The sequence below is a fragment of the Anopheles aquasalis genome, chromosome 3, assembly GCF_943734665.1.
Source record: "Anopheles aquasalis chromosome 3, idAnoAquaMG_Q_19, whole genome shotgun sequence".
NCBI classification, from domain to species: Eukaryota; Metazoa; Arthropoda; class Insecta; order Diptera; family Culicidae; genus Anopheles; species Anopheles aquasalis.
The window spans coordinates 50,594,249-50,621,314 of record NC_064878.1 but is presented as its reverse complement, the minus strand read 5'-3'; the positions used below and the strand labels follow the sequence as shown (position 1 = coordinate 50,621,314).

The window sequence follows — 27,066 nt, the reverse complement described above, 5'->3', positions numbered from 1 at the left end:
TGGCAAAACAAACACCGAGAGCAATCGTGGAACGGCGAGGGTGGAAAACATGGAATTATACGCGGAAAAAGAAATAAAGAGAGAAGAAACCTGGAACATAAAGCAAACGAGGAGTAGCGTTTCACTTGTGTTTTATTTTTTTCGATGGTGCTGATCCTTTCAAGAGTATTTTGTATTTTTGTAGTTATTGAAAATCCGCGTCATAAAAGGCTCCATGCAGCCGTTTTCAAAGTCGTTGCCCATCGTACCGTAAAAACGACTGGACCGATCGATTTGAAATTTTTAACACATAATCTGTACACTCTTTGCCAGGTAACTCCGTTTAGATATTATTCAAATTGTGTAAACTTTTTTTTAAACAAATCTATGAAGTTCGCTTTGTCTGGCAGAACCGCAAAAAGCATCACTTTTTCAACTTCAAAAATCTGCCAAAAATCGAAAAAGTAAAATATCCACAGAAACTCTCCGAGGCTACCTAGATAAACTTATAATCTTTCTAACAAATATCGATTTGTATATTTCAGGTGATTCGTCATGTCGCTACGATGGACAACGTAAAAAGTAACTTTTTGTCGACACGCCTACCAAAATTTGATGCCATGGAATAGTTTGTACATGAATGTTGCTCAAAACAATACCAAATACTCTTCAAAAGTTGTAGATTAAATTGCCATTTACTTGAAAAAATAAAGTTGAATGGTTACTTCACAAAAAATCGTCAAAAAATCGTCAAAATTACCCACGATCCGTGCTCCGCGAGATTTGCGTGCAAGCTCAGTTGTTCGCGTACAAGGTTGAACTCCGAAATTTTTTCACTTTCGAGTAGTCTTGAAACACAAAATTTCGAGCGCGGCAGCACCATCAAGGTTAATTTTTGTTTTTGAGAGTCGATGATATTAATATTAATGATATTAATGCCCCTAGCTAGAGCCATGTTGGTTGAGGAGGTGACAAAAATGTTATCTATATATATAAATTACAAACTCGTACTTTCGAACGCACATCACGTGAGAACGGATGGGCCGATTTCACTCATTCTTGGCGCGATGAATTCGTCTTGCTCTGCGGAAGGTTTATACGTTTAAAAATTTTGAGTAAGTTCTGTCCTTTAATGGCAAATTGGAACTCAATTTTGCACCGGATTTCCACTTCACAGCCTACTTGATTTGATATTATTTAAAAACATTGGATTGGGGCACCTTTCAGCTCCAATGCCCTAAACCGGAGCCCTGAACCGATTGGACGATGAACTAGCCAAGCTAATAATGGACCTAGTAGCACTACAAGAATACTATAAGTAGCATAGGGAATTACAGACGGCTAAGAAAAGAAGAAAAGAAGCTCCACCGGGTCAAGAAACGATCGTGGAAGGAAAACGGATCCTGGAGCTAAAGGAAAGGGATTTTCCGGCCTCACAAGGAACACCACACGAAAATTCGACTACACTATTTGATCAACGACGGGCGGGAACGACATGGAGTACCAGCGCTCGAGGAAGCCAACGAGATAAAACCCAAAAAAAATGTAGAAATTTCGGATAACAGAAGATTGAACAAACACAGCAGACACACACTTCCACGGATTGTTTTTTTTTTGTATTCGATTTATTACTGTTGGTCATTTTTCGTTTCACAAATAGTTTTGTGTAGTTGAGTGTGGGTTCCACAATTGGCTGCATGAACTGCTGCTGAACGTACAATCTGAACACGAACCATCATTTACTGGCGCTACCGTTGGAGGTGGCGGTCGTGGCACATCCGCGCCAGCCAGCCAGCGTTACCTATCTATGCATCTATGCAATCGCTCGCAGCATGAGAAGATCATCATCATACAAGGTTATTCTCTAAGGCAAACATAACAGAACAGCACGCGAACATACGGCGATCGATCGGCGACCCAAGGGGACTCACGATCGCAAGTAGAATAGTTTCTTAGTTTGTGCGTCGCCCACCTTATCATAAGCAGCGTGTTATGTCGGTTATGTGTAGGAACCATTACAAAGATACTTTCCAAACCTCCTCAAAAAAAAAACCAAAACACACCCTTCCGGAACTCTCGTTTAAGTTTAAAACTCAACCTGCGTGTTTCAATGTTTAACATGAGTTGCGTGCGGTGGACGATGCACATCTTGCCCTCTTTTCTTCTTAACAACAAATGCATCGTGTTTGAATGGTTGTTATCAATTTCTTTTCTTCTTTATCTCATCTCTTTATCGTCATCACCATCATCATCACCTTCGTACCTCCCAATTCCGACACAGAATTCAATTATCTAATTCACTCACGAGATCACATTGCGCTCGACCCCTCCACTGTGCTGAGGGAGGGGGCTCTCTCTCTCTCTCCTCGCAAACAATTCTTTGCCTTCCGCTACCTCATTGTAAGTATATACCACAACAACAAAAACAACAACAACATTCTGCCTGCTAGCGGCTGCTGTTCCCTGTTGTTCCTACGCGTACTGCACACCTGCGCTGCAACCTTATCTACCTAAAATCCTTAACCGCTACACATTACTTCATTTTTTTACTTTTTTCACTGGACCTGGAGTTTGCCGTGTCTGTCTGTACTGTTTTGTCCCCGGGGAGGGATCGCATCACGGTCGTTTTGTCGTGGATCTGTTACTCGAAGACGGGGCGTGTGCTGTTTGTTCACTGAAGAGTATTTTCAATGTTTTTTTCCCGATTGTTAGAGAGAGAGAGACTAATTGTGTGTTTGTCCAGAAGAGTTGAAAGGTTCGGAGTTGGTGGAATGTGTGGATTGAATTGTTTTGTTGAAGTCTATCTGTAGCAACGCGCGGCAGGATACGGTCCATTTCCGGTCGTTTTGCGGTGTTTAGTCTACGGTAATTGGCAACTCTCGGATCGGATTGTTCATCGTCTGTAACACCGGAAGCCCCAAAGAGAAATGGCTGTGTCTGTCTGTCTGTCTGTCTGTCTGTCTGTCTGTGTCTGTATGCATGTGACATGGTATGGTATTATGCTTAGTCCCCTCCTCTGGTAGTACTTCCTTCCACGCATCACTCGTCTCTTTGCCCTATACCTAATCCTTGCACTAACTATAGTGTAGCTCTCTGCTCTTCCTTTCCACTCTGGCCTTCTCCTTTGCCCCTACTCTTGCGACGTGTAATCCAATTCCAGTTCGCGGGAGGGGGGGGGGGGGGGGGGAGCAGGAAATAAATACTGATGAATGTCACAAATAGTAATGGATTCATAAAAAGTAAAGTTCGTTCGTCTACAAAGTACAATTCGTTTGCGTCCGCGATCGGCGAGCTAACGAACTCCGAGCTCAGCTAAGGTATAATAATGTTAAAATTAATTAATGATAGTAATAGTTACTTCGAACAGTAGTTGTACTCGCACTGTGTACCGCCGATGAGTCGTTTAAAAATGTAATAATAAAGTTACTAAGCCGTATCAAAAAGTATCGAAAAGTATGAAAAAAAAAATAATAGAAGTTTGTTCACGTAAAACAAAAGAGAATATAATGAAAGTAAAACGTGGAAAGTGATAAGAGAACTGAAACGCACGCACTTTAAACCTACACAACCCCCCTCTCGGTTCGTAAAGCAATGGCTACTGCTTGGAGAAGCAATGGCAACTGCGATCGCGGTCGCTGCAAGGATCGCAACTCAAAGAGAGAGAGAGAAAAAAAGACGGAACACGACGTGTTCCGCGTGCGTTGCGGTTGAGATTTCCACTGGGATTTCAGATTCAGATTAATGGCTCCCCAGAGACAGAGAGACACACCAAGGGCCCCAGGGGGGATGCGTGCGTGCGTGCGTGCGTCGCCGGCTAATGCTAACTAATATGTACAATCTTGGCGGGTTGGGGGGGGTTGGGGGGGATTTGGGATGGGGGTGCACTTATTCGATGAGAAACTGATAAGGCGTAAAAAAGGGAAACGGAAAAAGAAGCAGGACAGGCGATCGGGGCGACTCTATGGGACATCCGGTGCCCCACGGCCCCCGCTTTTAGATGCTAACGAGGAACGAGGAGAAGCTCTAGCGCTGCAACGGTGGCGGTGTCCGACGGTTACCGCTAACCGGGCGCACCGGGATAACGTTTTGCTGCAACAGCAACTGCTGCTGCTGCTGCTGATGGTGATGCATCCGACGGTGATGCTGCGGATGCTGGTGCTGCAGCTGCTGTTGCTGGAGGAGAGGTTCTTGGTTCTGTGGTTCCAGCTGCTTCGCTGGTCTCCGTGGTTTTTTCGTCTGCCGATGGATCGCGTTCCTGTTAATGCCGTTCAGACGGTGATGGCGTTGTTGCTGTTGCTGCTGCTGTTGCTTCTCGAGGATTTGCTTCTGCATCTGCGCCACTACGGCAGATCCTGCCGATGCACCAATCGTCGCATTCCGGCTACAACCGGTGAGTGTACGCCAGTCGGGCAACTGCACTCCCTGCCGGACACACTCGTGCGCGTACGCTGCCATACTGTCACAGTAACACTGCCGGTGTGGACACTCGCACATATCGAACTTACACGACTCGAAGTAATTGTCCGGATTCAGTAGCGAGTTACAGTTCCCAAACACCTCGGCCGTCCGGAGCGCTTTGCAGAAGGTGAAAAACTTCTTCGTCTTGCACTGCGGGTGCCGTGCGCCGAGTTCGTTCTTGCGCTGCCGCGTGCACGCTTTCGGACCACCGACGGCCCAGGAACGGGCGAAGCGCCACACGTTGTGCGTCATGTTGAGACCGGCCCGGGTAAACAGATCATCCCGGAAGACGCTGTTGTAGTTACCGCACAGACCGCACAGCTTCCCCTTGTACACCGTCGGTACCTGCACCTGGATGAAGTTGAATCCATCCCAGGACAGCTTCACACCGAGCCCCGTCTCCACGATTACCTCCGTGTTGTCATCGCTGCGGTAGATGTCGAGCGTGCCGGCCAGTTTGTACGGTGGCTCCACTCGCGTTCCATTCACCTTAACACGCATCCGATGGCCCAGGTTCACCTTCACCCCTTCCAGCTTCAACGTGACCGTTTTTGTCCACGAACTGTACTTTGTCATCCGGGCATCGTTGGTAACGCGGATCGAGAAACTATGCCCAACACAGTCCGCCGTCAGCTGGTACTTGCACGAACCCTGGAAGCTGTAGAAGTTACCATCGAACGTTTTGTAGTGTGGATCACCGAACACGGTGCAAACGCCCGGACTTTCGACACACTGTGGGCAGCACTCGTTGGGTAAGCGGACGAGTGACTCGTTTGGACCGCACTTTCGCTTCGGACACTGGATGTTGGCGCAGCGTACCTCACCGGCACGGCACTCGCAGGATGTGCACGCATTCAGGCTCCACGTTTCGTTGTTCTGCGTGCGCGTGAAGAATGCAATGAGAGAACAGAGTTTTGTTAGTGGAGCACTTGAGAGGTGATCTACTGATCGCGGTCACGATTTCGTACCTGATAAACTTTGCCGGCATTCGTACAGGTGCTCCGGATTTCCGCCGGTACCGGACAGGATGGGCAGCATTCGCCCGGTTCTCGCATCTGATCCTCGATCGCACACTCCAGTATCGGGCAGGTGTTCTTGTGGCACACCGAAGTTCCATTACGGCAGGTACAATCCGAACAGTGATCCCCACGGTACGTGTCGCCCGTAAAACTGACCAACTTCCCGAGGATACACATCGGAGAACCGTTGGTGATCTCTTCGCGACGTTCGCCACACCGTGGACAGCATTCGCCCGGGGTGCGGATTTGTTTCGTCAACGGGCACTGGAGCACTGGGCAGGATTTCTTGGTGCAGGTCAGCTTATGGCCAGCGCAGGTACACTTGACACACGGATCCTCACTCAGTGTCGCTTCGCCGAGTACCTTCTGGCCGTTTAGTTGGCATCCTGGAAAGAGGAAATGCAGAGAGAGAGAGTGCGAACATGAGAAATAATTACTTCCTGGTGTGAGTGGCCTTTACAAACGGGGGGCCAATGTTCAATGTCAGCTTGTTCCGGGGACCTATAAATGTAAACGATCCGCCAGCTGCTTGTAAAGTCAGTTCTACGAAGACAGCAGCCGGCCAGGACCGCTGGGATGCGAGACACAAGCGCGCTCTGCATAATGTTTGCTGCTCTGGCGGGGGGGACACAACGACACGCGACCGCGTGTGGGTGTCATGAAGGTCTCGCCAGGTGTCGCCCGGAGCTCAGACTAATCAATCTTCATCTAATTTAAATCGATTTTATAATCGTCGCCGGTGGCGCACGAGTGAAGCGCGCGCTCGCTCACTCGGTCGCTGACAGATTTGGTCAAGGCCACACAGGCCGAGAACTGCCATTGACATTCCGAGGGGTCCGGGAAGGGGAGAGGGGGGGGGGGTGCCCAATTGTCAATCCTCCTCCTCAAAAGGGGACTCCACGAACCGGGTTGACAGCCTTCATTTCGCACCGAATTCCAATGCCAGCCCGGCGGCGGCATGGAGCAGGAAGTAATTGTCGAATACCATAACCTCAACCTGCACCTAGTAGGCCGTTAAATTGGCGGCTCGTTGGCGATGATGCGAGAGGCTTACTTTGATGTTGTTGTGACAGATAAGAGGACCGGAGGGAGAGAGGAAGAGAGTGAGCTCATCACACGTCAAACGAAGAATTAAGGATTAGACCGCATCCCCGGTCATTGTTATCGGACTCAGGACTCAGGTTCTCTCCGATGTTCAGCAGAAAGCCCAGTAGCCTTCCTTGTGATGCTGCGCAACGGATTTTCAACAAACTGGCACCGACGTCTGACGTGGATTGGCTGGATGAAGGCATCCCGGACCGTGATCGTGTTCTCCGATAGCCGTGATAGCCGTTAATGGAACAACTTCTCGATCTCGAGCACAAGCGGTACAAGTGGGCAGAGTCTCGAATCTTGGCTCCGGACTACCCACACCAGAAGACCACAGGAGAGACACGCAAACATTCCTTCTGATTGGCTCGCCACAGGTTCGTGGCTTCCATTCACAAACTTACGATCGCTCAGAAGCAGAAGCTCCAGACCAGAGCAGGCTTTGGGATCAAGAAGAAGGACTGTCCCTCCTCCCCCCCCTCTTGGCATCTAGCAAAAGCTGAGGAAAAAGGGGGGGAAACAATTGACAGAAAGGCAAATGAGAACGCTTTCGGCCTCAAAACAATCCCAATCCACGTCTTCGCATGTGTGTTCCAACCCCTTCTACTCCCCCCCACCAAGAGGCCATTAAGGTATTTTATGGACTGCCTGAAACAATAGACTGTAACAAGAACACAACTGAACGGCAGGATCGTCTGCTCGCTACGTGCTACGAAGACAGGTACACTGCACATCAACCAGGGCCTGCAGCATGTTTTCGCGCAAAAACCGGGTGGACCACACCGGAGCCGTAGCCGGAGCCCGGAATATCCACGGAACAAGTCACTAAACCCTCCCCCTCCGGTGTGTGTCCGGGTCGTGAGTAACGCATCAGACCACCGGGACCACCGGGAACGGGTGGTTTCACGCAGTGGTCCAGCTCCTCGGGCCTGGGAAATGGTTTTCCGCTTTCCGCTTTTTGCTCGGTCGGTTTGTTCTGGCCCCAGTGAATCGCCATTCGCCATTCTTTATTTGATTGTTCCCTTGGCCAACGCTGCTCCTGTCTTTAAGCTGGCAGGCAGTCACCAGTGCTGTTGCTGTGGTCCGGGTCCGCGGTCAGTTGCTGCCAGTTCAGTTCAGGTGGCCTGCTTAATGGGTTTTGAGACGAGACCACGAGACTGCCGGTGCCAGTGCCAGTGCCAGTGCTGCTGGACAGTGCCACCGACGGAGGGAACAGATTTTTACTTTATATCTTAATTGCATGTTTCACGTTCTAGAGGCCGAACCGCCGGCCGCCCCATTGTGTATGTCGAGTGCAGCCGAGGCCAAAGACAAGAACCGAAAGATCTTGCTGGCCGCATCCGACTATCAGCCGCACTCTCTCTCTCTCTCTCTGCTCCTTTCTGTCCTCGGTTCTGTTCTTGGGTTGAACGATGACCACAAAGATGACCGCGAATGGCCAGACATGCTTTTAAAGGTTTTTCATTACTTCATTTCCCCGACGTTCCGTTACGTCCGGTGAATTGGCTCATTCCACGGGGTTTCAACGCAAAAAAGCGAGGGGGAACGACGATCGCGATCGATCGCACGCGAAATGTGAAACAATGTTTCGCGCGGAACCGCACACAATAAAAGGTATGTTTTTTGCTGGCGCTTCTTCTTCGTTTTCGGGTCTTCGTCAGGTAGCCAATGCGTTTGCACCGAAAAACCTGAGTGTCACTCGGTCCGGGTCAGAGGTCCTGGAGCAATTAAAATACCGCACCGCAGCAGAAGCTGCTCACGGACCCAGCAAACTGCAGGCGACGATCGCTCTAGGTGGAATGCGTTGATCGCGTGATCCTGATCGCAGGACGCGCAGGATTTATCGGGACCTCCCACTGCCTGCCGAAAACTTGTTGCGATTCCCCTTGCTCCCCTTCTCTTCCTCTTCTACAGCCTCTTCAGCTCAAGTTGAATTCTTAAAGTTGCGCAAGGAGAACGTGTTGTTCGCTCCGTGCGCTCCGTGGACCTTGGCGTGCTTTTAAGACATTTTTATTTCATTCCCCCCCCCCCCGTGTTGGAATCCTCTTTCTCTCTCTTTCTCTTAAGTTTTATCGCCCAACAACAGCAAGAGTAGTGGGGAACGACCCCACACGGTGGTTAATGCGAACCAATGATCCCGCCCATTCGCCCGGCCGATCGGTGGTCGCGGAATGCAAACAATCCACCGTGGAGCGCCGGTCACTCCCGCGCAGTGATTTGATGGTCTGATTAACTTATGAAATCGGAGAATTGACCACCGCAGGCAGAGGTCAGGGTGGTGGTGGTGGTGGTGGTGGAGCGAAAAAGAAATAAAAGCCTCCTCCTCCTGCTCATCCTCTCTCCAGCAAAGCTGCATCGGCCACGATGGCACAATTTGACCGGTTTCTGTGGCCTGTCCCGGGGGGGAGGGACAGGCATTTCATCTTCATCTGATCACGAGATCCCAAGAGAGAGAGAGAGAGACCACCACCGGATCGGATCCGCGAAATAAAGTGATTTAATAACAAGCAACACACTTTACGAAACCATAAATGCGTGAAATATGTTAATGTTATTATAATTTGTCATTCGCAAATCCGGTCACAAATCCGTGCCAGGGAGCGGCAGGGACCGGGGACAAGCCACACCACACCAGACTATCCCGGTCCCGGTGGAGCTCATCTTCGCTTCCCTCTCGCGCCGAGGGGAACCTCCGTTTTTTTTGCTCAATCCATTTTGGGATAGTTTTGAGTTTGAGGAAGCCCTAGCGAGGAGGGGGGGCAGAAAAAAGGACGGACCCTCTGATCTTTTCTAATGGCCGCGCAACGGCGACAGATCAAGAACACGCCGCGTTGGCGTCGATGTGACGATGACGGCCCGAAACTTATGAGCTCGATGAGAGTTGCGCTGTCGCCTCGTACCACGCCTAATTAATTCCATTCCCTGCCTGCCCCGCCGTTGAGGGAGGCACATAATTTGTTTTGTCTTTTGGTCTTGATGCCAATAAGGGTGGCAAGGAGCGCGCGCGCGCGCGCGCACGCTCGCAGATGGAGAATTATTTGATTTTTTATCACATTTATGGAGATGTTTATCATAAATTAGCGATCCCGTGGAGGAGAGAAGGATGATCACCACTCTGAAGTGACGCCTCGCGGAGGCCACAACACAACTAGACCACTTGTGGCTTTATCGTGGTCGCGGTGATGGGAAAAGATAAGATGTTCGATCAAAAGACACGAAAATCGAATCGCGCATCGGCCTCGTGGAGGTTGAAGGTCCCGCACCGGTGACCTATCCGGTGAAGGATAGAATGGCACGCGCTTGTCGCGATCATCGCTTAACACCTCATCCGCAGCACAGCGCAGCGATTCGAGAGGAATGCGGTACTGTTCCGACCACACCGACTCGAGGTCGCCATTTTTTCGGGACGGTGAAGACTTTTTCACTTATCGCGCCCCGGTGCCGCGGTTTGTTTTCACCATCACCGATCATCAGCATCATCAGCGCGTCGTTCTCGTCGTCGTCGTCGTCGTTGTTGTCGCTATGGTCTGTGGTGGACCACAGTGCTCGTTAACGATAAAATATTATCACTCGCCTCTTGACAGTGTCCAGCATCCACACACTCGCAAAGATGCTGGTCAGGGATTATGTCTGGTTTCTTCGCGATCGCGCTTCTATTCAAGGCAGTTCTGTCCGGATTCCGGATCCTCCCCAAAGAGTAAACCTGCTGCCAACCTGCTGCTCCACCATCAGCTCCGAAAACCCCCCAGCTGATGCTCAAAACAGCCGGGAACAGGTGATCGTGACGGCCAACCGTCTCTGTTCGCGATCGCGTTCCGCGTTCTCGTTTTTAGTATCAACAAACCATTGGTCACTATATTTAATTTCTTCCACGAGATCTCTCTCTCTCTCACTCTGTTTCCCATCTTTCTACCTCTCATTTGCTGTCTCTCTTTCGCTCTCTCTCTCTCTCTCTCTCTCTCTCTCTCTCTGATAACCTGCTGCACCGTCCGATCACCTCGCTAAACCTCCAGCATAGCAACAGAACATCCGCGATCGACGCGATCTCGTGTCGCGCTCACCTAACAAAATATTTGTCACTTCCACGATGGAGGGAGAGAGAGAGAGAGAGAGATAGGTAGGTGTTTGCTAAATCCCGAAATTTGTTCTTTATTTATGAGCCAAAATTTATCATTCCACTTTGCGCTAGTCTCGTGTGTGACCACTGGATCGACCACCACAGGTCACACTCCGCTGCTACGTCCAAAGGAAAGAGTTGCGGTCAACAACAACAACAACAACAAGTCACTTTCGCCTTTTATCTGCGGCCCAGAACAGCCCACAGCGACGTGCGTGCCACTTTGCGCGATCTGAGAGCCGCGATCCGCGATCCGCGATGTTGACATTCCGTTTATGCTCCGGTGGCGATGACGCTGGGCTGGAGATGACGTTGATGCTGCTGCTGCTGCTGCTGATGATGATCGTCGGTTCGAGATGGAGTGCCCGACAAATGAGTTTCGTGACTTTTAGCTCACTTGTGGCTCACACTGCACCCCCCCCACCCCCCCCCCCCCTGGGGGATTATTGTTATGCTGATGAAGCGGAAAGCGTAAACGGATCCGGGGATGGGGCCAATGAACTGCTGCTGCACTTTATGCGCCGAACGCCAAATGTTGCGGTAGGTCTCTCGCTCGCTCACTCTCGGCAAATGTCTCCAGCTGGCCAGACTGGCCATCGATCACCAGGCTTCTCTCTCTCGAACGAGAATCAAATTTGCGTTCAGTTTATGTCAAATGCATGCTCTGGTTTGCGATCGTCATCGTCGAACCAAACGGAGGCGACGGCAGTGACGGCTAGTTTATGATTTGTTTTGCTTCATTTACGATCACTTTACCTTCCCTCGCACACCACAGCAGCATAAAGCTGACGCAGTGTGGCGAGGCCTCCAACTCCGTGATTGCGTAAAGCGATTGCCGATCCACTGACACTCCGGTCTCCGGTCCGAAGTGTGTTTATGCTCAGCATCGGAACCCCCCGGTCCCGGCCCGGCCCGGCCTGGTCCGGTGGAGTAATTCAGTTCGGTAAACAACACGAAAAAAAGGCAGAAAATCTCCGGCCAACCGGTTCGCTGTGTTCGCTCATTAAAAGTGTATAACCCTTTATGAATTCATATTTTCTGGCTCACGCAGCCGCAGCCGTGGATGATGATGGTGATGATGGTGATGATGCTGTGCTTCGCCAGCCATCGTGGAGACACGGCGAGGCCGCCGGACCCGGTGCGTAGGAAGAAAAGAGAACGCTGGTGAGCGACCTGGTGAGCGAGCCGAGAGCTGGAGCTGATGGCTTACGGGGCTTATCAATGCCAGCGAACGTCGAGCAGTCTGCTGGAGCCCAGGCAAGCACCAGCAGCAGCAGCAGCAGCTGTGAGCCCCAGATAAGACCCAGTCGACAACAAGCGGACGACGACGACGACGACGACGAGGCCTATGGCCTTGGCACAGCCACTCGCGACTCGGGAAAAAAGGTGAACCTCACTCTAGCTCTCCTCTCTCTGTCTCTCTTTCTCTCTGTCTCTCTGGCCGGTGTGGGGACCTGCCGCTCGTCCAGCAGCCGCACGATGCCAAATGCCTCGGTTGGAATGCGTAATGCTTTTCCGAAATGGATTTCAATAAATTTCACCCCGAAAAAGATCAACATGTGTGCGATCATCAAGCTTTATGGCTACCTGGTTCACCCACCCTCCACTCTGCTCAGCTTCCTTCTGCTGACAGTTAGGATCGCGGCTGTGGCTGTGGCTTTCGTTCGGTGCAGATCGCTCGCTCGATCCGGCCACCACCATTGGGCCACCGATGAAATGGTGTTGATCGAGCAGCGTGAAAACCGGCTTCAGTGGGAGTTTAACGGCTCGGTACTAGGTCCTCCCGCGGGGGAGATGTGGAATCGGGCCTCGTGTGTCTTTGGGAATGTCTTTCGAAACCCGAAAAAAGCCGGAAAATACTGCCGGTGCCACACAAGTTCGATCACTTTTTTTTTGGTGCTAAAAGCGGATCTTGGATTCCGCTGAGAAGCTCGAAGGAGAACTCTCATTTCGACCACAGGATCGAGACCAAACAGAAGGTGAGGAGGTCACTGAAGTATTAGCGTCAAGAAAGGATGCGATGAAACATTCAGTGACCACTAGAAGCAATTCCAGATCGGTTCTTATGCAGATCATCTTGGAGAACAGATCGAGATCAAGGAGCATAATCTCGTGGATGTATTTGGATATTATTGATAATAATTCTTTGCAGGCTACTGATAAAAAATACCAGCCCCAAATAACCAGAGAAAGCAATTACGAATGAAATGCTGGAAAGATGTTCAACATTTCAGAAGCCTTTTATTCCAAGATAGATTAAACATGAGGATAAACCCTATTTTGTAGTTAAAATCTATGCATATTGTATTGAAAAATTATTCTCAAGAAGGATTAATAAAGTCGTTTCTACCTCTATCTTTAGTCTACGGTCAATTCTGTAGATTTTTTTTGTTTTACTTCCAAATGGTATATGCGATTGTATTCACCATGACGCTGTTTTTGCTCTGTTCACTATCAGGTATTTATAGAATATTGTTGCAATCCGGTTTCTGAAACACAAAAGCAACCCACTGGTTGTCACTGTTGCTGCTGAAAGTTGCAGACCACTCCACGGTAGCCAACACAACAACATTGCAAACGACCATATCTAGGTCGGTTCTCACCGGCGATCGGTCAAGCGATCTGAATTTGAATAACTTTATAGAGCTCTCGGGGAGCTCCGCTTTGCTCGGTGGCATTTAGCAATCCATCCCGGCACACAACAGGATTCAACCGCCTAAAAGCAACCGGAACGAACCCCCCAAAAACCCGCACCGCATCGGATCCATCAACCAACTGGCCCCTAAGCCCTCCAACGATCACGACGGTCGGCATCAGGCAGGCAGCGCTCTTCTCGTGGTCCGCAAGCAAGCGGCAATGATTTAAATTCCGGAAGCCACCGAGCTCGGCCAAAACAAATTAATATCGCGGGATTAAACACAACACAACAAACCATCGACCAGGGACCAAAGAGACCTGGTAGAAAGAGAGCGACAGACGACGTTTGCAAACACCGATCGAACCAACGAACGACCGATGATGCGTGTGTGCGGCCACTAAAAGCGCCCGCTTTCATCTACCTCCGGGGAGTTCCTCGTCGCGATCGTCCCCCCCCCCCCCCCCCCGCTCCGCTACGCGAGAGTGGATCCGCGAACCGCACCGCCGTGGCTAAGCCAAGGGTATTTGCATTCATTAACGGCGCGGGAAAACAAATGATTCCGAGGGTTTGGCGCGTTTGTCGTCGTCCCGGTCGTCGTCGTCGCCGGTGGTTAATGGATTTCGAATCCTCCCGTGAGCTGGGCTCGAGCATAAATAACGATAAAACCGCCATCAATCGGGGTAATTTGTATTCAATTTAGATCCCGAAAGCGACGGACGAGAACACGGGCGGACCACGGACCACGGACGGTAGTTTTATTCAAACTAACTGGCCCGCAAGTACTGGACGGCTGCGGCTCACGTTGTGCAATCACTTGCACGCTTCCTGAATCTTGGTGCCCCATGGTCACGCGTGGTTCCGGTTATAAATGATAATCTGGCTTCGGGCGGACCTGATCTGGGGCACGGGGAAGGGAGAGGAAAGAGAAGCAGAGCGAACACAGAGTGTGCAAGAATGCAGTCCACCCGGCCTCCTCAGGGCCATGATTACCTCCGCTCCGGTCAGGTGGAAGAAGGGCGGTCAATGCTTTCCACGTCAATAAAAATCATAATCAACAGCCACATGAAGTCAAATGCCTCCGTCTCAGGTCCTCTCTGCACGGGGGGCCTACCAACAATAGGCACTTAACGATGCATCTCTCGATGGTTTTAAGACACACGTATACAGACAGCCACAGACGATAATTAAGACGCTTAAACCAATAGCCTAATTGGCAGATCCCAGGCCACGCAGCCGCAGCCGCAGCCGCCGCTGTGCACGCAGGTAACGAAGCCCAAACGAAGCGACCGTGCGTGGCCTCTGGCTAATGATGTCTGGCCCAAGGAGTCCAGAAGAGGACCACACACAAACCTGGGAGTGAGGAAAGGGGGCACGCGAGAAGTATCTAGAACGAAAGGACGGTCAAGGGTCCCTTGCTGCTGCTGCTGTTGCTGCTGCTCTTCAGCATCTTCGGGAATTGCTTTATGACTCAATCACGGTCCGTGTCCGTCTCTCGGTAGCTCTGCTCTCTCTCTCTCTCTCTCTTACAGAGGGCACCGCCGGTCGATTTGTCGGTGAATCAGACCAATTTGAAGTGAAGGGGATGCGAGGGGTTCCACCATAAAATCGATTCGAATCCGTCCCCCTAAAACATACACAACAGCGCGCGCGGAGACGGAGCGCAACGCCCATCCATCACCGAACGACGACGACGACGACGATGACGACGGAAAAGGTCGGCGGAATCGGCCACCCAAAAGCCATCCCCGATCGCAGGGAGCAGGGCGAAAGGGAAGCATAAAAGGCATCCGCTTGCAGGCACGCTCGCAAAGCGGCTCACATCGTTCGCATCGTTTCGTTATTAACATTTTAATGCACAAAAGGCCCCGGGTGGACGGATGGCCAATTTCTGGTGGATCCCTTTTTCCCATGTCCGAATATGTTGCCACACAAAACGGTACCCGTGGAGGGGGGGACGGGGGACAGGGCCAGAAAGGGATAATTTGGCCGCTCGCCGAAGAAGAATGCAGAATTCCACCGCCTCCTTAGCTCGATCACCGTTTGGCCGCAGCAAAAGCATCCACAATCACCGTTCGGAGGGGTCACAATCGGTTGTTCCTGCTCCGTTGTTGTTGTTGTTGTTCTGGCCAGTTATTTATCGGTTGTTTGTTTTCTTCCGGACACAGTTCTGCACCGCAGATTACCAACCAAAAAAAAAAAAAACGCCCGAAGCCCGCCAGAACGGTGTGCGGTCCAAGCATAACTGACAGATTGGCCGCAGGCACTGTGCAAGAAGGGGAGCAACCGCAAAAGGATCCCCCCCTGGAGGGGGCCGCCCAGGATGACCGAGACCGCCCAGGATGAGAAGCGGTCAGTTCTTCATTCTTCCCGTGCGCGCGCGCGTGTGTTTTGGGATCTGAAAGGCGAAGAGAACATCCCATCATAATCAGCGGACCGAGAAGCCGCCTTCGATGGGCCGCCCGGCATCTGCTGCATTAATCACATCCTTACCACGCCGCCCTGGCCGATGCTAATGCAGCAAATCAGCCTCATCATCATCATCATCGGCAGCAGCGGCCGCAGAAACGTTGAGGTTCGTTCGTCACTCCGCCTCTCACGCGGGGCGCGGTAGTTATGATCCAATTATGTTAGATGAGTTGATTTCAATTACGGCCAATGTCTCATCGGCGATCGAGATCGATCGCTCGATCGAGCGAGCAAACAAGGGAAGGATCGTCGCGATGATGGCCAACATCAACAGCCTATCTAGCGATCTCGATCTTCGGTCTTTCGGTCGCGAGGAGACAGACAGACAGAGGAGAGAGAGCCGTGGATTCCGGATTTTCGTGAGCCTCTCGTGAGGGGGAGGAGTGACAAAACACGCACCCACGAACACACCCCCTCCATTGCATGATTCCCCAATATATTGTTTTTCTTTCTTTTTTTTTGTTTCGCTTCCTCTATCGCGCATAAATTAGCGTGCCAGGAATTCCGCGTCGCGTCAAGGTCGTGTTCGCCTCCGTCCGTCCGCCCCTCGGTCCGGTCTCCCTTTGGTGCACGTTTTCGGCAAAACATCTTGATAATCGTCGCGCTGTGGCGACGACGACTACGACGACGACGACGACGACGACGACGACGATGAAATGATCACTCTATCGCTGGCTGATCGTTGTCGTCGCGTCGTTGTTTGGTTGTGTCGTTGGCGAGTGGAATGTGTTGGCAGATAAATCATGAGCCCCCAAAGGGAGGGACTCGTCGTCGTCGTCGTCGAAGCCAACACGAATCGATCAATTCCTCCTCCTGGTCAGGGGAGTCGATTAGCATGGACTATCCCTCGAGAACGGAGCCACAGATCTTGCGTGGCATATCCTGGATGTCGAATGATGATCGAAATGAATTCCAAAAGAGGGTGAAGTTCGAGATTCCTAAGGGATGATCCAATGTACCTGGGGGAGGGGAGAACGGGATCACCCCCGCCTCCCGGGTGCCGACCCAATTCGTATACTAATGCGCTTGTTAATTCTAGATTAAGCATATAATTAAGATCTCGTTTGAGCGATAAGCGGCCCAGTGACTCCTCCTCCTCTTGATCGAATCGAATGGAATGTCCGGCCCAAGGAGGTGATCGCAACGGGGTTGCTGGAAGGGCAACACGGCTGCTGCTGCTGCTAGACAAATCATAGTCAAATTAACCTGACAGCCCCTAAGAGTCATAGGAATGGAGACTGGGCTGGGAAGCAGCAATAACAACCAAATGATCAGAAACAACACAGGAATCCAGCAGAGTCCCCGGATGATGATGCGGTGACCCCTTGGGCGCCACCACAACAAAGAAGAACATCTCATCTGGTCGGTCTCGGTCGATACGATCAGAAAGGTATGTTGGAATTATAGAACCAGCTTGCTGAGCGAGCACTCAATCGATCCTCCGCGTGTCTGCCGCGCTCTCTCTCTCTGTCTTGCTGCTGCTGTTGTCTACCAAGATCAAGGTGGTGGTAGAGGCCAACATGACAAATTGGAGGAGACCCCCGAAAAAAGTGTGGGCTGTCGGCCACGAGTTCACGAGGAGTTAGATGAGAATGGAAAGGAAAGAGTGTAGTGGGGGCTTATAATTTATGAAACGAACCTCGAGAGCGCCAGTGGCCCTGGTCGTGCTTTTGATGTATCAATTTGGATAGATCACTTCATTGTGCTGGGCCTGGGCGGGGGGAGGGGCGTCGTGGAGACCTCCAACCTTGGCCTCACTTGGGTTCATACACAATTGTCTTGTCTTGAGCACAGTCTGTTCTCTAAGGCATTGCGGGCGTCCTCATTCAATTGGAATTGGTTGTTCCTTGGCCGTGACATTTGATTGCGGACGGATTCAGGACACGATTACGATTGTCCTTCGCTGCTTGTTTCGCACTTTCTAACACGAACATCTTGGGGAGGGGACCATTGGGTAAGGCATCTGACCTCCGACATATCCGTTGAACTTGATAATAGATGCCACAATAACCGAATGGGGGGGGGGGGACAAGCTCCCGGAGGAACACTTTATCGCTCTGAGCGCGTACTGACCCCCATCCCTGGTCCATTATGGTCCGGAACTATCATCAGAGAAGCGCGAACGCGAACTGATGCGGATGCAAATTGAAGATGCAGCCGTGGGGTGTGTGGGGGAGAAAGTGTCTAAGCTGTTCCATCCTCCCCTCCCCCCCCCCCCCTTTCATCCTTCTCTGCCAACCACCTCTTTGGCCACGGGCGAGCGCACGCGCGCGCCACCTCACACATACGCACACAGACACCAACACCGAACGGCCGGTCGGTCGCAACGAAAGATATTTTATCGCGAAAGAGATTTCTTATGTAAATACGACATTTTTATAGCGCGATCTCAAAGGCAAACGAGCGCTATCGTAAATTGTGCCAGCTTATTAACCAACCCTCCGACCGTCCATCTCCGCACCCCCTCTCAATCCCTCGTACTCTCCAGGAAGTGCGGCCAGGAGCGGTCGCTGCGTTGCTAAAGGATACTAAGGACGTCCAAGGCCTTCTTCGCTTGCTTCGCTGCGAAACCATTTGGCACTGCTAGCCCGGAACACGCCCGTCGATTGACCAATTGACGAGTTGGCAGGGTGATAAAATTTACAACCCCAACCCCACGATCCTCCCCCCGGTTTGAGGTTTCATTCCTCACTCCGGCAGGACAAGCTGGACGCATCTGCCTGCTTGACACCGGACTTCCCACTACTAATTATGCAAAAAGGCTCTGATCGGTTGGGTCAAAAGCGGGAGAAATAGAACCGGACGGGTGGGTGTGGAGGGTTGAAATTAAAATAAAAATAATCACCAACACACCATCGTGTTGATCGCCGTCGAGCGAGCTAGCGGGAAGGAGTCGAAGGTGTTGATTTAATTTATCACAAATTGATTTCCACGATCACGAGTTGTTGCTGCTGCCGCTGCTATGATCCATCGATCAGCAGCAACCGTCAACCAACGGCGGTTCGATGATCGCGATCAAATAACGTATCCTTCACTCACGCTCAGGATCTTACTCTCGAGAAGGGGCGCGCGCGCGAGTGCCCGAGCGCGGACATTAACATAGTAAATGTGTATAATTACTTCGCAACAAGTGTTTCGCCATCAATCGATCGATCGATCGAAAGGGACGGGCGGATTGGGGGTGGGTTGGGTGGGTGGGTAATTACTCTTCGTCGACTTCGTCGGTTGGTCGTCGATCGTCTGCTTCTGCTTAAAATGTTTGGATTTTGTATTTTATTATTTAAATTTATTGCCAGCGTAATGGGCACTCTTCAGCGGGGTCATAAATTGCGCGAGCCCGAGCCTTGTCGCCACGCTGGCGGGCCTGGTGACGCTGGTGTGTGGTCACTAGAGTGCTCGCGGACTTCGATCTTATCGCGTATGGACACGGTGAGTCCATAAATTCATAATGTTTGCTGCGAGCGAACCACCGGTCTGATCCTCGTACCAGTCGGTCGTTTATTTGCTACTCACATTGTTGAAGTGTCCTTCTCGGGGGCTCAAAAATGTATAACAACTCCTTGAAAAGGGATTTCTGAATCGTCATTATTCCACTTTTTGATATATTGCAATCCAAGTAACCTTTGGCTGTCCAGTTTCAATCGCAGTAACGCTGGTGGAACATTGCAAGTTCAGTTCTTAGCCCCCCCCCCGGAGAAGCGGCCACAGAGGATCACGAAAGGTATTCGCCCCGAAAATCCCAACCGAAATGGCGACACCGCAGGTAAAGTGGTGCTCTCTTTCTCGTGTTTTTTGTTGTTGTTGTAGTTGTTGTTTGGGGGACCACCCAGGGTGCAGTAAATCATAAAATTATCAACATAAAAACATACACACCGGACGAAGAAAACGCGATCGAGCGTCATCGCGTGTGTTCCTTTTCGCGTCTGGAGATTTGATACCTGGGCCCCCGGTTGCCAGCATTCGAGCAGCCTCCACCGCGGGATCCCGCGGGAAAGATTGAACCATCAAGCGTGATCGGTTCGGATTCCCCCCCAAACGAGCCGAATGAGAACGGCGTGGAACGTGCGAGAAGTTGAAACAAAAGTGATACAAAACGGAGGTTAAACACCGACCACCGGACCGACAGCGGTTGCGATGACATAAAAGGGCCACGAAATGGTCCACGGTCCAGGCGAGACCGCAGGACATCAATCATGTGCTTGCGGAGAGTGCCCTCTCTTCCCATCAGCGGCCGCCGGAATGTTCTGGGCGGAGACCAATGAGGGCATAAGCAGTCCGTCTTAACCTCTGCCTGAGAACGGGTTCATAAATCATCGACTCCGGATCGTGATGGATCGATGGATTCCGAGCACTCCCAGGGGGTGGAGGGGGAGAAGAATGTGTCTCAGCAGACCGGCAGGGGCAAGCAACAAGTTGTTGTTGCTGTTGTTATGGCTCCGAACCGAGGAACCGAAGAGCCCAAGAGACAAACAAATTTCCCGTGGATTAGTGATTAGAGAGCCCGTTCGGTGGGAAAGCGTGGGATGGAATACGCTTCGTCCACGACGCCACGACGCCACGACAACGTGGAAGACGAGAAGGAATTCTTTCTTTTCTTCCCCCTTTCGAGTACCTTCTCCTGCTGCTCCTTATCGCTGACGCTCTCTGTTGATGCTGTCCCTGTTGCTGGACAGCGATCAAACATTCTTGCTCAGCTTAGCCGCCCCACGGTTACCATCTGGCCTCTGGCTTTATGCCGGCGCTAAGGTGCTAAGAACATTGACCGACGTGGTCCGACGTCGACCCATCCGCCACGGTTCTCGGAACGCATCTTTCTCGCGATGGTTTAATGGTTCACAACCCGGGACGCGCGTTGTGGCGCTAAGGAGACGCTAATCGACCTTAACGACGGGCGATCGACCACCCAAGGAGCGTGATGATGACCGTGGCGTGAGTCACCGCCATCGCCATGGCGCACTGACCTTGAGCGATGAGAATAGGAATCTGGCGATGGAAGAGCTACTTACCGAAGCAGGTCGGACAGCACTGACCCTTGCGGGGTGCGATCGGATTGGAGCAGGGCGTGTAGCACTTCATCTCCGACCGGGTGACCACACCGGAAACGCACTTGTAGTGCATGCAGGGATCATCCAAATCGGTCCACTCGGTACCGCTGTCGATGTGCCGGCCCTCGAATAAACATCCTGCAACGAGAGAGAGGGAGAGAGAGAGAATGAGATGTTTGAGAAACAAATTTCAGGTTCACTGGACCAGCACCAGCAGACTTACCGATACACTTTTCGCAGCACGCCTCCGGATCTCTCTTCTGCAACACGAAACAATCGTCGACCGCCGGGCAGCTCTGCTGTTCACACTCCACGAAGCCATTCTGTTTGGGAAGGGAAGATCAGAAGAGAAGATGGATTGGAGATTGGATTCTGGTGGGCCAAGGTCATTACAGGTCAACAGTGATGTAACATTACATCCAACCAGGCGCAAAAACCATAAATTTCCGTCATATAAGAATGTTAAAGCCATCGTGCGCCATACTGGATGTTATTACTAGCGACACGGTAAAGTAATCATTCGGAGCACTAGGGCACCGTGCAGGCCTTGGTTCACATTGCCAAAAACTGCCGAGCGGCCAGTAACAGTATCGCCGGTGGTCGCCTTTGGCACCTCTTCAAAAGCTGTCCCGTCCGTTGGTGCAAACTGGAAGCCTTCCAGTTTCCGGACCAGTTCCCTTTGGTAGTTGGGCAACATGAATTGTGTTCTCTGGCACAGACAGTCCTGGGCCGTACGAAACGGTGCTCCACGCATCATTGGACCCCCCCCCCCCCTGGCGGTCGTACCGTTTTACGAGCCAAAAGTTTGTCTCGGGATAATCTGCCGGTCCCATTCCAGTCTCGTCTTAACAGTTACTGCACGATAAGCGTGCTGGTTAAGCGTTTCTGCCTCGCTAACTTTTTTTTTTTACGATAATTCGAGTGAAGGGTTCTTTTATGGTTTTTGATGCCCAACGAAAGACAATTCAATTCTTCGACTTCCAGCTTTCATTCCGACGTGCATCAAGGCAAAATCAATCCGAAAACTACCGATGTTCCGTTCGTCTAATATGGAATTTGAATTCCTCGCACATCACTGGCGTGGGACGGGAAGTAATTGCCAAAAACGATTGCCCCACGACAACATCTTCGTCGTGACGCGATTCCGTTTCCATTCAATCGACCACCCCAAAACTGGAGCGATCACCGAAAGGCGCATCCCGCGACGTTTTCTTTGTGAATTCCACGCACGTCCACTGCCAATGAATGGCAATGAGAGCGCGTGAGAGAGCCACCGGATTTCGTGCAAAATCGAAACTTCCTCCCCCCGGGCGATCAGCAAATAAAAAGCTTCGTTAGGCGCCATCGAACTTGACATCCAGCGAGTAACAAAGCGATGGACAGCCGGCCAGCGAGTCAGTCAGCGCGATAATCAACCACCGACACCGAAACGGCGTCCAGCATCCCAGGATCCGTGGCACGAGGCTGCAATTCACTGATAACGCTCGCCCCGGGGGTGGAGGGGGACCGTGCAGCAGCATAAACTTGACCGCCATCACGAGCAACTCCATGGGGAGAAAGGAAGTTAAATTGCAAAAAAAAAAAGCCGGAAGTAACACACAAGCAACATCGGAGCGACATTCAACCCCCATTGTGTACGTTTGTGTGCCCGGGTGCGATTAGGGCACACGATGCCAGATACTGTTGCATATGTTTGCGGTTACGCGACGCGTCAGACCATGATAAACCGATCCAGCTCGTGGCGGATTAATCCGAAACAATCCCAAGTGGTCGCTCCATTGCCGATGATAAAAATAGAAGAAAAAAAATGGCAACGGATCTACAGGATTTCGTTCGCCACAAATCGCATCTCACCGCCTCCCCTGGGACAGTCGGCGCATCGGCGGGAGTCAATTTGCGGGAGCTAATTGCCGCTGGCGCGATCCTCGTGCGGACGAACGAAACCGACAAATCGGTTAATTGCAACGTTCTGCCTCTCTCTCTCTCTCTCTCTCTCTTTTTTTTTCTCGAACTCATCGAGTGAGTATGTTATTAGATTTGATATTACATGATTTAGAATGTTTTTTGCCGCTGCCACAGTCACAGGCAGCTACCGTTATGATTGACTCAGCCTCGGCGGTGGAGGTTTTGCGCCACAAATTACGCCGACACCTTAATTGCAATTCCAACGACCGGTGAAGGGGTGGACTGGCTGGTGGACCGGTGGTTGAGCTATTCCGATCGGATCGAAATCGGTTGCAACGCGAAAAGGTTAAGGCGGAATGGTGCGGTGCAACCGGCGCAACGTTGGGACAGTTTAGGCCGAGCCGAGTGCTGGGAGGTGCCGTTGTGTCGCTCCCCCGGGCCGTAGGTGCTGCTGCTGGTAGTGGGAGGACGTGAGGTAGCTATTAAGCCGTCACTTTAAGTGAGTTTAATCGTACTTGTATCTCATCATCATCATCATCATCATCATCGTGGTCGTCGTGATCGAAGCGACATGAAAAAGAGAGAGAGACGGAGAGTGCGATTGAACATCGTTGTCCGTTGTCGTCGCCACGATGCGCGTCATCAACGGACGTTTCCGATGATCGTCACCAACCAACCAACCAACCAACCAACCAACATCATCATTATCATTAACGTGAAAATGGTGGTGGATGGCGGATAGCGTGGCGCGCACTATTAATACGCCGACCGGCTATCACAAGCCACGTTGCGCGAACCAAGTTCGCCGTCACCATCGGAGTCACCGGAGCTCGCGGCGTCGACAGACCATATCAAATCACGGGAGGAATGGTGGCACGGTGGGGGGGGGGGGGGCTGCTACCGTGCGAAACTAATCGCGTCGCCACTAGACCAGCGCCACCATCACTTGGCCGTCGCCGTCGTCGCCGCCATTAGCGTCATTTCAATGCAGATCATATATCCCAGCGTTCCAGCGTTCCAGCCGTGGCGTCGATCGGGATTGCTATCTTTACCATCTCATTACGCGGGGACACCAGCCGCCCCTCCCCGGATTCGTTCTCCGGTGTGATGGAGCTTGGATGGAGCCGAGGGGAGTGGCTACACCGCAAAACAATCGTATCAGTTAAGGCCGAACTCATCGTGCCACTCACGTGTGTTTGTGTGTACACAGGTCCCCCGATACAACAACAAAAAATGAATTTGTGCACCCCCTGCCTTCACCTACACTCCACTCCACTCCCAGGCCCTTCGCATCGCATGCGGTTTTGGAGTGTCGCGATGGTGCGAGTTGGCGCCAGCTCGTGCTAATGCAATCACTCGCCTCCGGGGGAGCGACAGCGGCAAAAAGGCAATTGAAAGTAGGGAAAACAATCGGTAAATTGCCGGTGTAACTGTGTGTATGCGTGTGTCCGGCGCCACACTTGCACCTCGATTTGCCTGAGGCCGAACGCAGGTTGCGCTGCCGGTGTGCTGGATATATTGATTTGAATCCGCGATATCAGGGAGATTAGAGCCCTTCCGTTGTTGGCCGATTTTGTCGCAGGTGCAGCAGAAAGGGGAATCTGTTGAAGCTAGCGCGCTAGGTGGTCCATTAACATTCGATTTAAGCGACTGTAACTTCCCCCCCATAGCTGGAAGGCACGCACGCATTTATGATTGACATTGAAGGGGAGGGATCGGAATATGTTAATTGATGGAACGGAGCTTCCACGTCGCAAGGTAGCAAATTGCAACGCTTGCTTGCATTGTATTTGATGTTTTTGACAGCTGATGCGACAACGCAGGCGACGCAGAGAAGGGATTTCTGCCAAAAGGTCCGGTTGCATTCGTTTCAATACCGCCATCCAACGAAACGAAGCCATTATCCCGCAATGGTCAGCACGCCCAGCGCATTATGCTTTCTGCTGGATGCTCGTTTGATAAACGAATTAACCTCGATGTCATTTGTTTTCATTTTTTGCAATAACAACAACACCACGACCACGGAAACGGACAACGGAAAGGACAAAAGCAGCGATCCGGTGTCGGTCGAGTCCGGACGATAAATACACTTAATGCTGTCGTAAATATTGTATAGGATGCAGTCGAACGAATGCAGGAGATAGTAAAAAAAAGAGAGAGAGAGAGAGAGAGAGAGAGAGAGAGAGAGAGAAGGAGAGAGCAAGAGTGCATCGCCTGCTGCAGAACTGTGCGTGCCGGGCGCACAATAAGAGGATTGAGAAACCCATTAGGCCCCCCGTGGGAGGGGGTGCAAGGTATAAAAGCTTTCGTCGTTTCCACTGTGCGATATGTGCGCTCGCTCACACCCATCTGCAACCTCCAGAAAGGAACTCCCGAGAAGTGGGAAGAAAGAAGGAAAATCCCGTTCCGTTAAGTGTATTGACTCGCCAGCCAGCCAGCCAGCCAACCAACGAGCCACCCCATGCCAGTACGAAAGAGCTTTCGCAGAGAACGCCTTGAAAGTCCTTTGCGAACGGAGCGGTTATTTATGTTCTGTAAAATGGATTTAAATTTCACTTCTCGCGCCTCTTCACTCGCACACGGATACCACGCGTATGCGTAGCGACGTGGCCGTCTCAGGATATCCGATGCCGGAAGTATACTGCAGTGGTGTGCAGCAGTAGCAGCAGCAAGTGCAGCATTCATAAACCTCAGCAAAAGAGCAACAGCATAGCTGTCGCTTGGAGCAGCTTGGAGAGCTGAGCAGTGACCCAGTTGAAAGGCAGCATGATTTATGCTGGTCAGAACCGTTTCGACTCTTCGACTATTTCCGGTGACCTCCACGGACATACAGTACGCGTGCAGGCAGTCAGCCAAATCCTCGACAAAAGCTAGGCCTTCCTTCGGTGGTGAAATGCAAAACATTGGCCGGATTCGCCTGTCAGGAGCATCTTAAAAAGTAGCTTAACATGTCCGCATTCTTTGGGCGCGGCCTTTTAGGGTTTGGGATTAGCGGAGAAAGCTTTTTCGGCTGCAGCTACCATGCGCCTCCACTTGGCTCACGGTCACAATCCCCTCCCGCAAAAAATGTTCTGTTCCTCCACAGTCCACGTCCAGTTTCGACGATCTAATCGATTACGAAGACTGGCATTTCCACCGGTAACCGTCAGACTGAGCAGCAGTAATGTGATCCTCGATCGTCGATGCCGTCGATGATAAATCGTCTTGGCAGTCTTGACACTGAACTTTGCTTCGGTTGGAGCGCACGCAAGTTGGCGATGGAATTCAATCCCGAGACGTCCATCGATTCACCACAAAAGCTCCCTCTCTCTCTCTCTGTCTCTCTCGCACACTACCAAGGAGGTCACCTGCATCAACAGCGCAACCCAACGGCGGAACCGTTATGAAGGGGAACTCGCTCGAGTGCTCTGTGTAGGAGTGGTGAAGTCGTCGAAGGGTTCGCTCACGCTCTCTAGATCAACTTGTGAATGCCATACCGAACGGTTTAATTGCCAAGTGGCGGCAGGCAGCGTGCACTCCGACGTGTCTCGTTTCTGCCTTCTCGAAACCGTTTGGGGCTTGGGCGCTAATAACTTCCCGGATCATCAGGCAGGATCAGCGCCTGTCCTTCCGGTGACTGTTGATGCCCCTGGGCACAGGATTGGGGTCCAATTTCACTGCCAATCCCTCCTGACCTGACCGATGACGGCGACGACGACGTCGGAAATGGAAAGTGCCTCGCAGATAGGGAGGACAGTTTTGTGCTAAAAATAGCCATCGCGTCCGGTGAAGGCATGGCCTTCACATTGCGCGCAACTGCCTTCACCAACCCTTCACCAGATCTTTAAAGCAGCAAAAAAAAACAGGGAGGCAGGGAAAGACAGAGAGAGAGAGAGAGCTACAGAGATGGAGAGAGGTCTTGGCCTTTTGCTCAAACAAATTATGTTTACCCTTCCTTCCCATTTCGCTTGCCTTTCTCTCTCTCTTTCTTCGGTTCTCGCCTTCCCTATCTCTCGCTTGTCATCATGTTTCCTTCAGGTTCCAGTTCGCGCGGGTCCAGCAGTGTATGCGCGCGCTCCATGTTATGCAAATGACTTTCTACGAAAATTTATTTATTTTCATACAATATTCATCAACGTCAATCATTAATCGTTACGCCGATGACGGAGTGAAGCGCAGGCAAGGCAACGCGACGCGATGCGAGGCCATCGGCGTAATATGATGCGATGCGTTTGCACACACATGTGCACACGCTCTCAACAGCGAAAACATCGAGCCACCCTCCTTCTCCTAATCAAAGGCAAATGCTTTCTGTGTGCAAAAGCGGACCAGCGGATAGGCCCTGTGATGTGTGGTTGAGTAGCTGGAGTA

At 51.4% G+C, this 27,066-nt stretch overlaps 1 protein-coding gene across 2 annotated transcripts in view; it reads right to left on the bottom strand.

Moving 5' to 3' along the window:
- Window positions 1-2,691: 2,691 nt before the first annotated feature.
- Window positions 2,692-27,066, bottom strand: part of LOC126578642 (BMP-binding endothelial regulator protein) — a 57,636-nt gene continuing 33,261 nt past the window's right edge. For both annotated transcript variants that reach the window (XM_050241432.1, XM_050241430.1), the window contains 4 exons: window positions 21,035-21,134; window positions 20,773-20,949; window positions 5,406-5,842; window positions 2,692-5,313 (listed from right to left, as the gene is read on the bottom strand). In XM_050241432.1, the coding sequence (XP_050097389.1) occupies window positions 4,003-5,313; window positions 5,406-5,842; window positions 20,773-20,949; window positions 21,035-21,134 (2,025 nt within the window). In that variant the 3' untranslated portion in view covers window positions 2,692-4,002. The remainder of the gene's footprint in view (window positions 5,314-5,405; window positions 5,843-20,772; window positions 20,950-21,034; window positions 21,135-27,066) is intronic.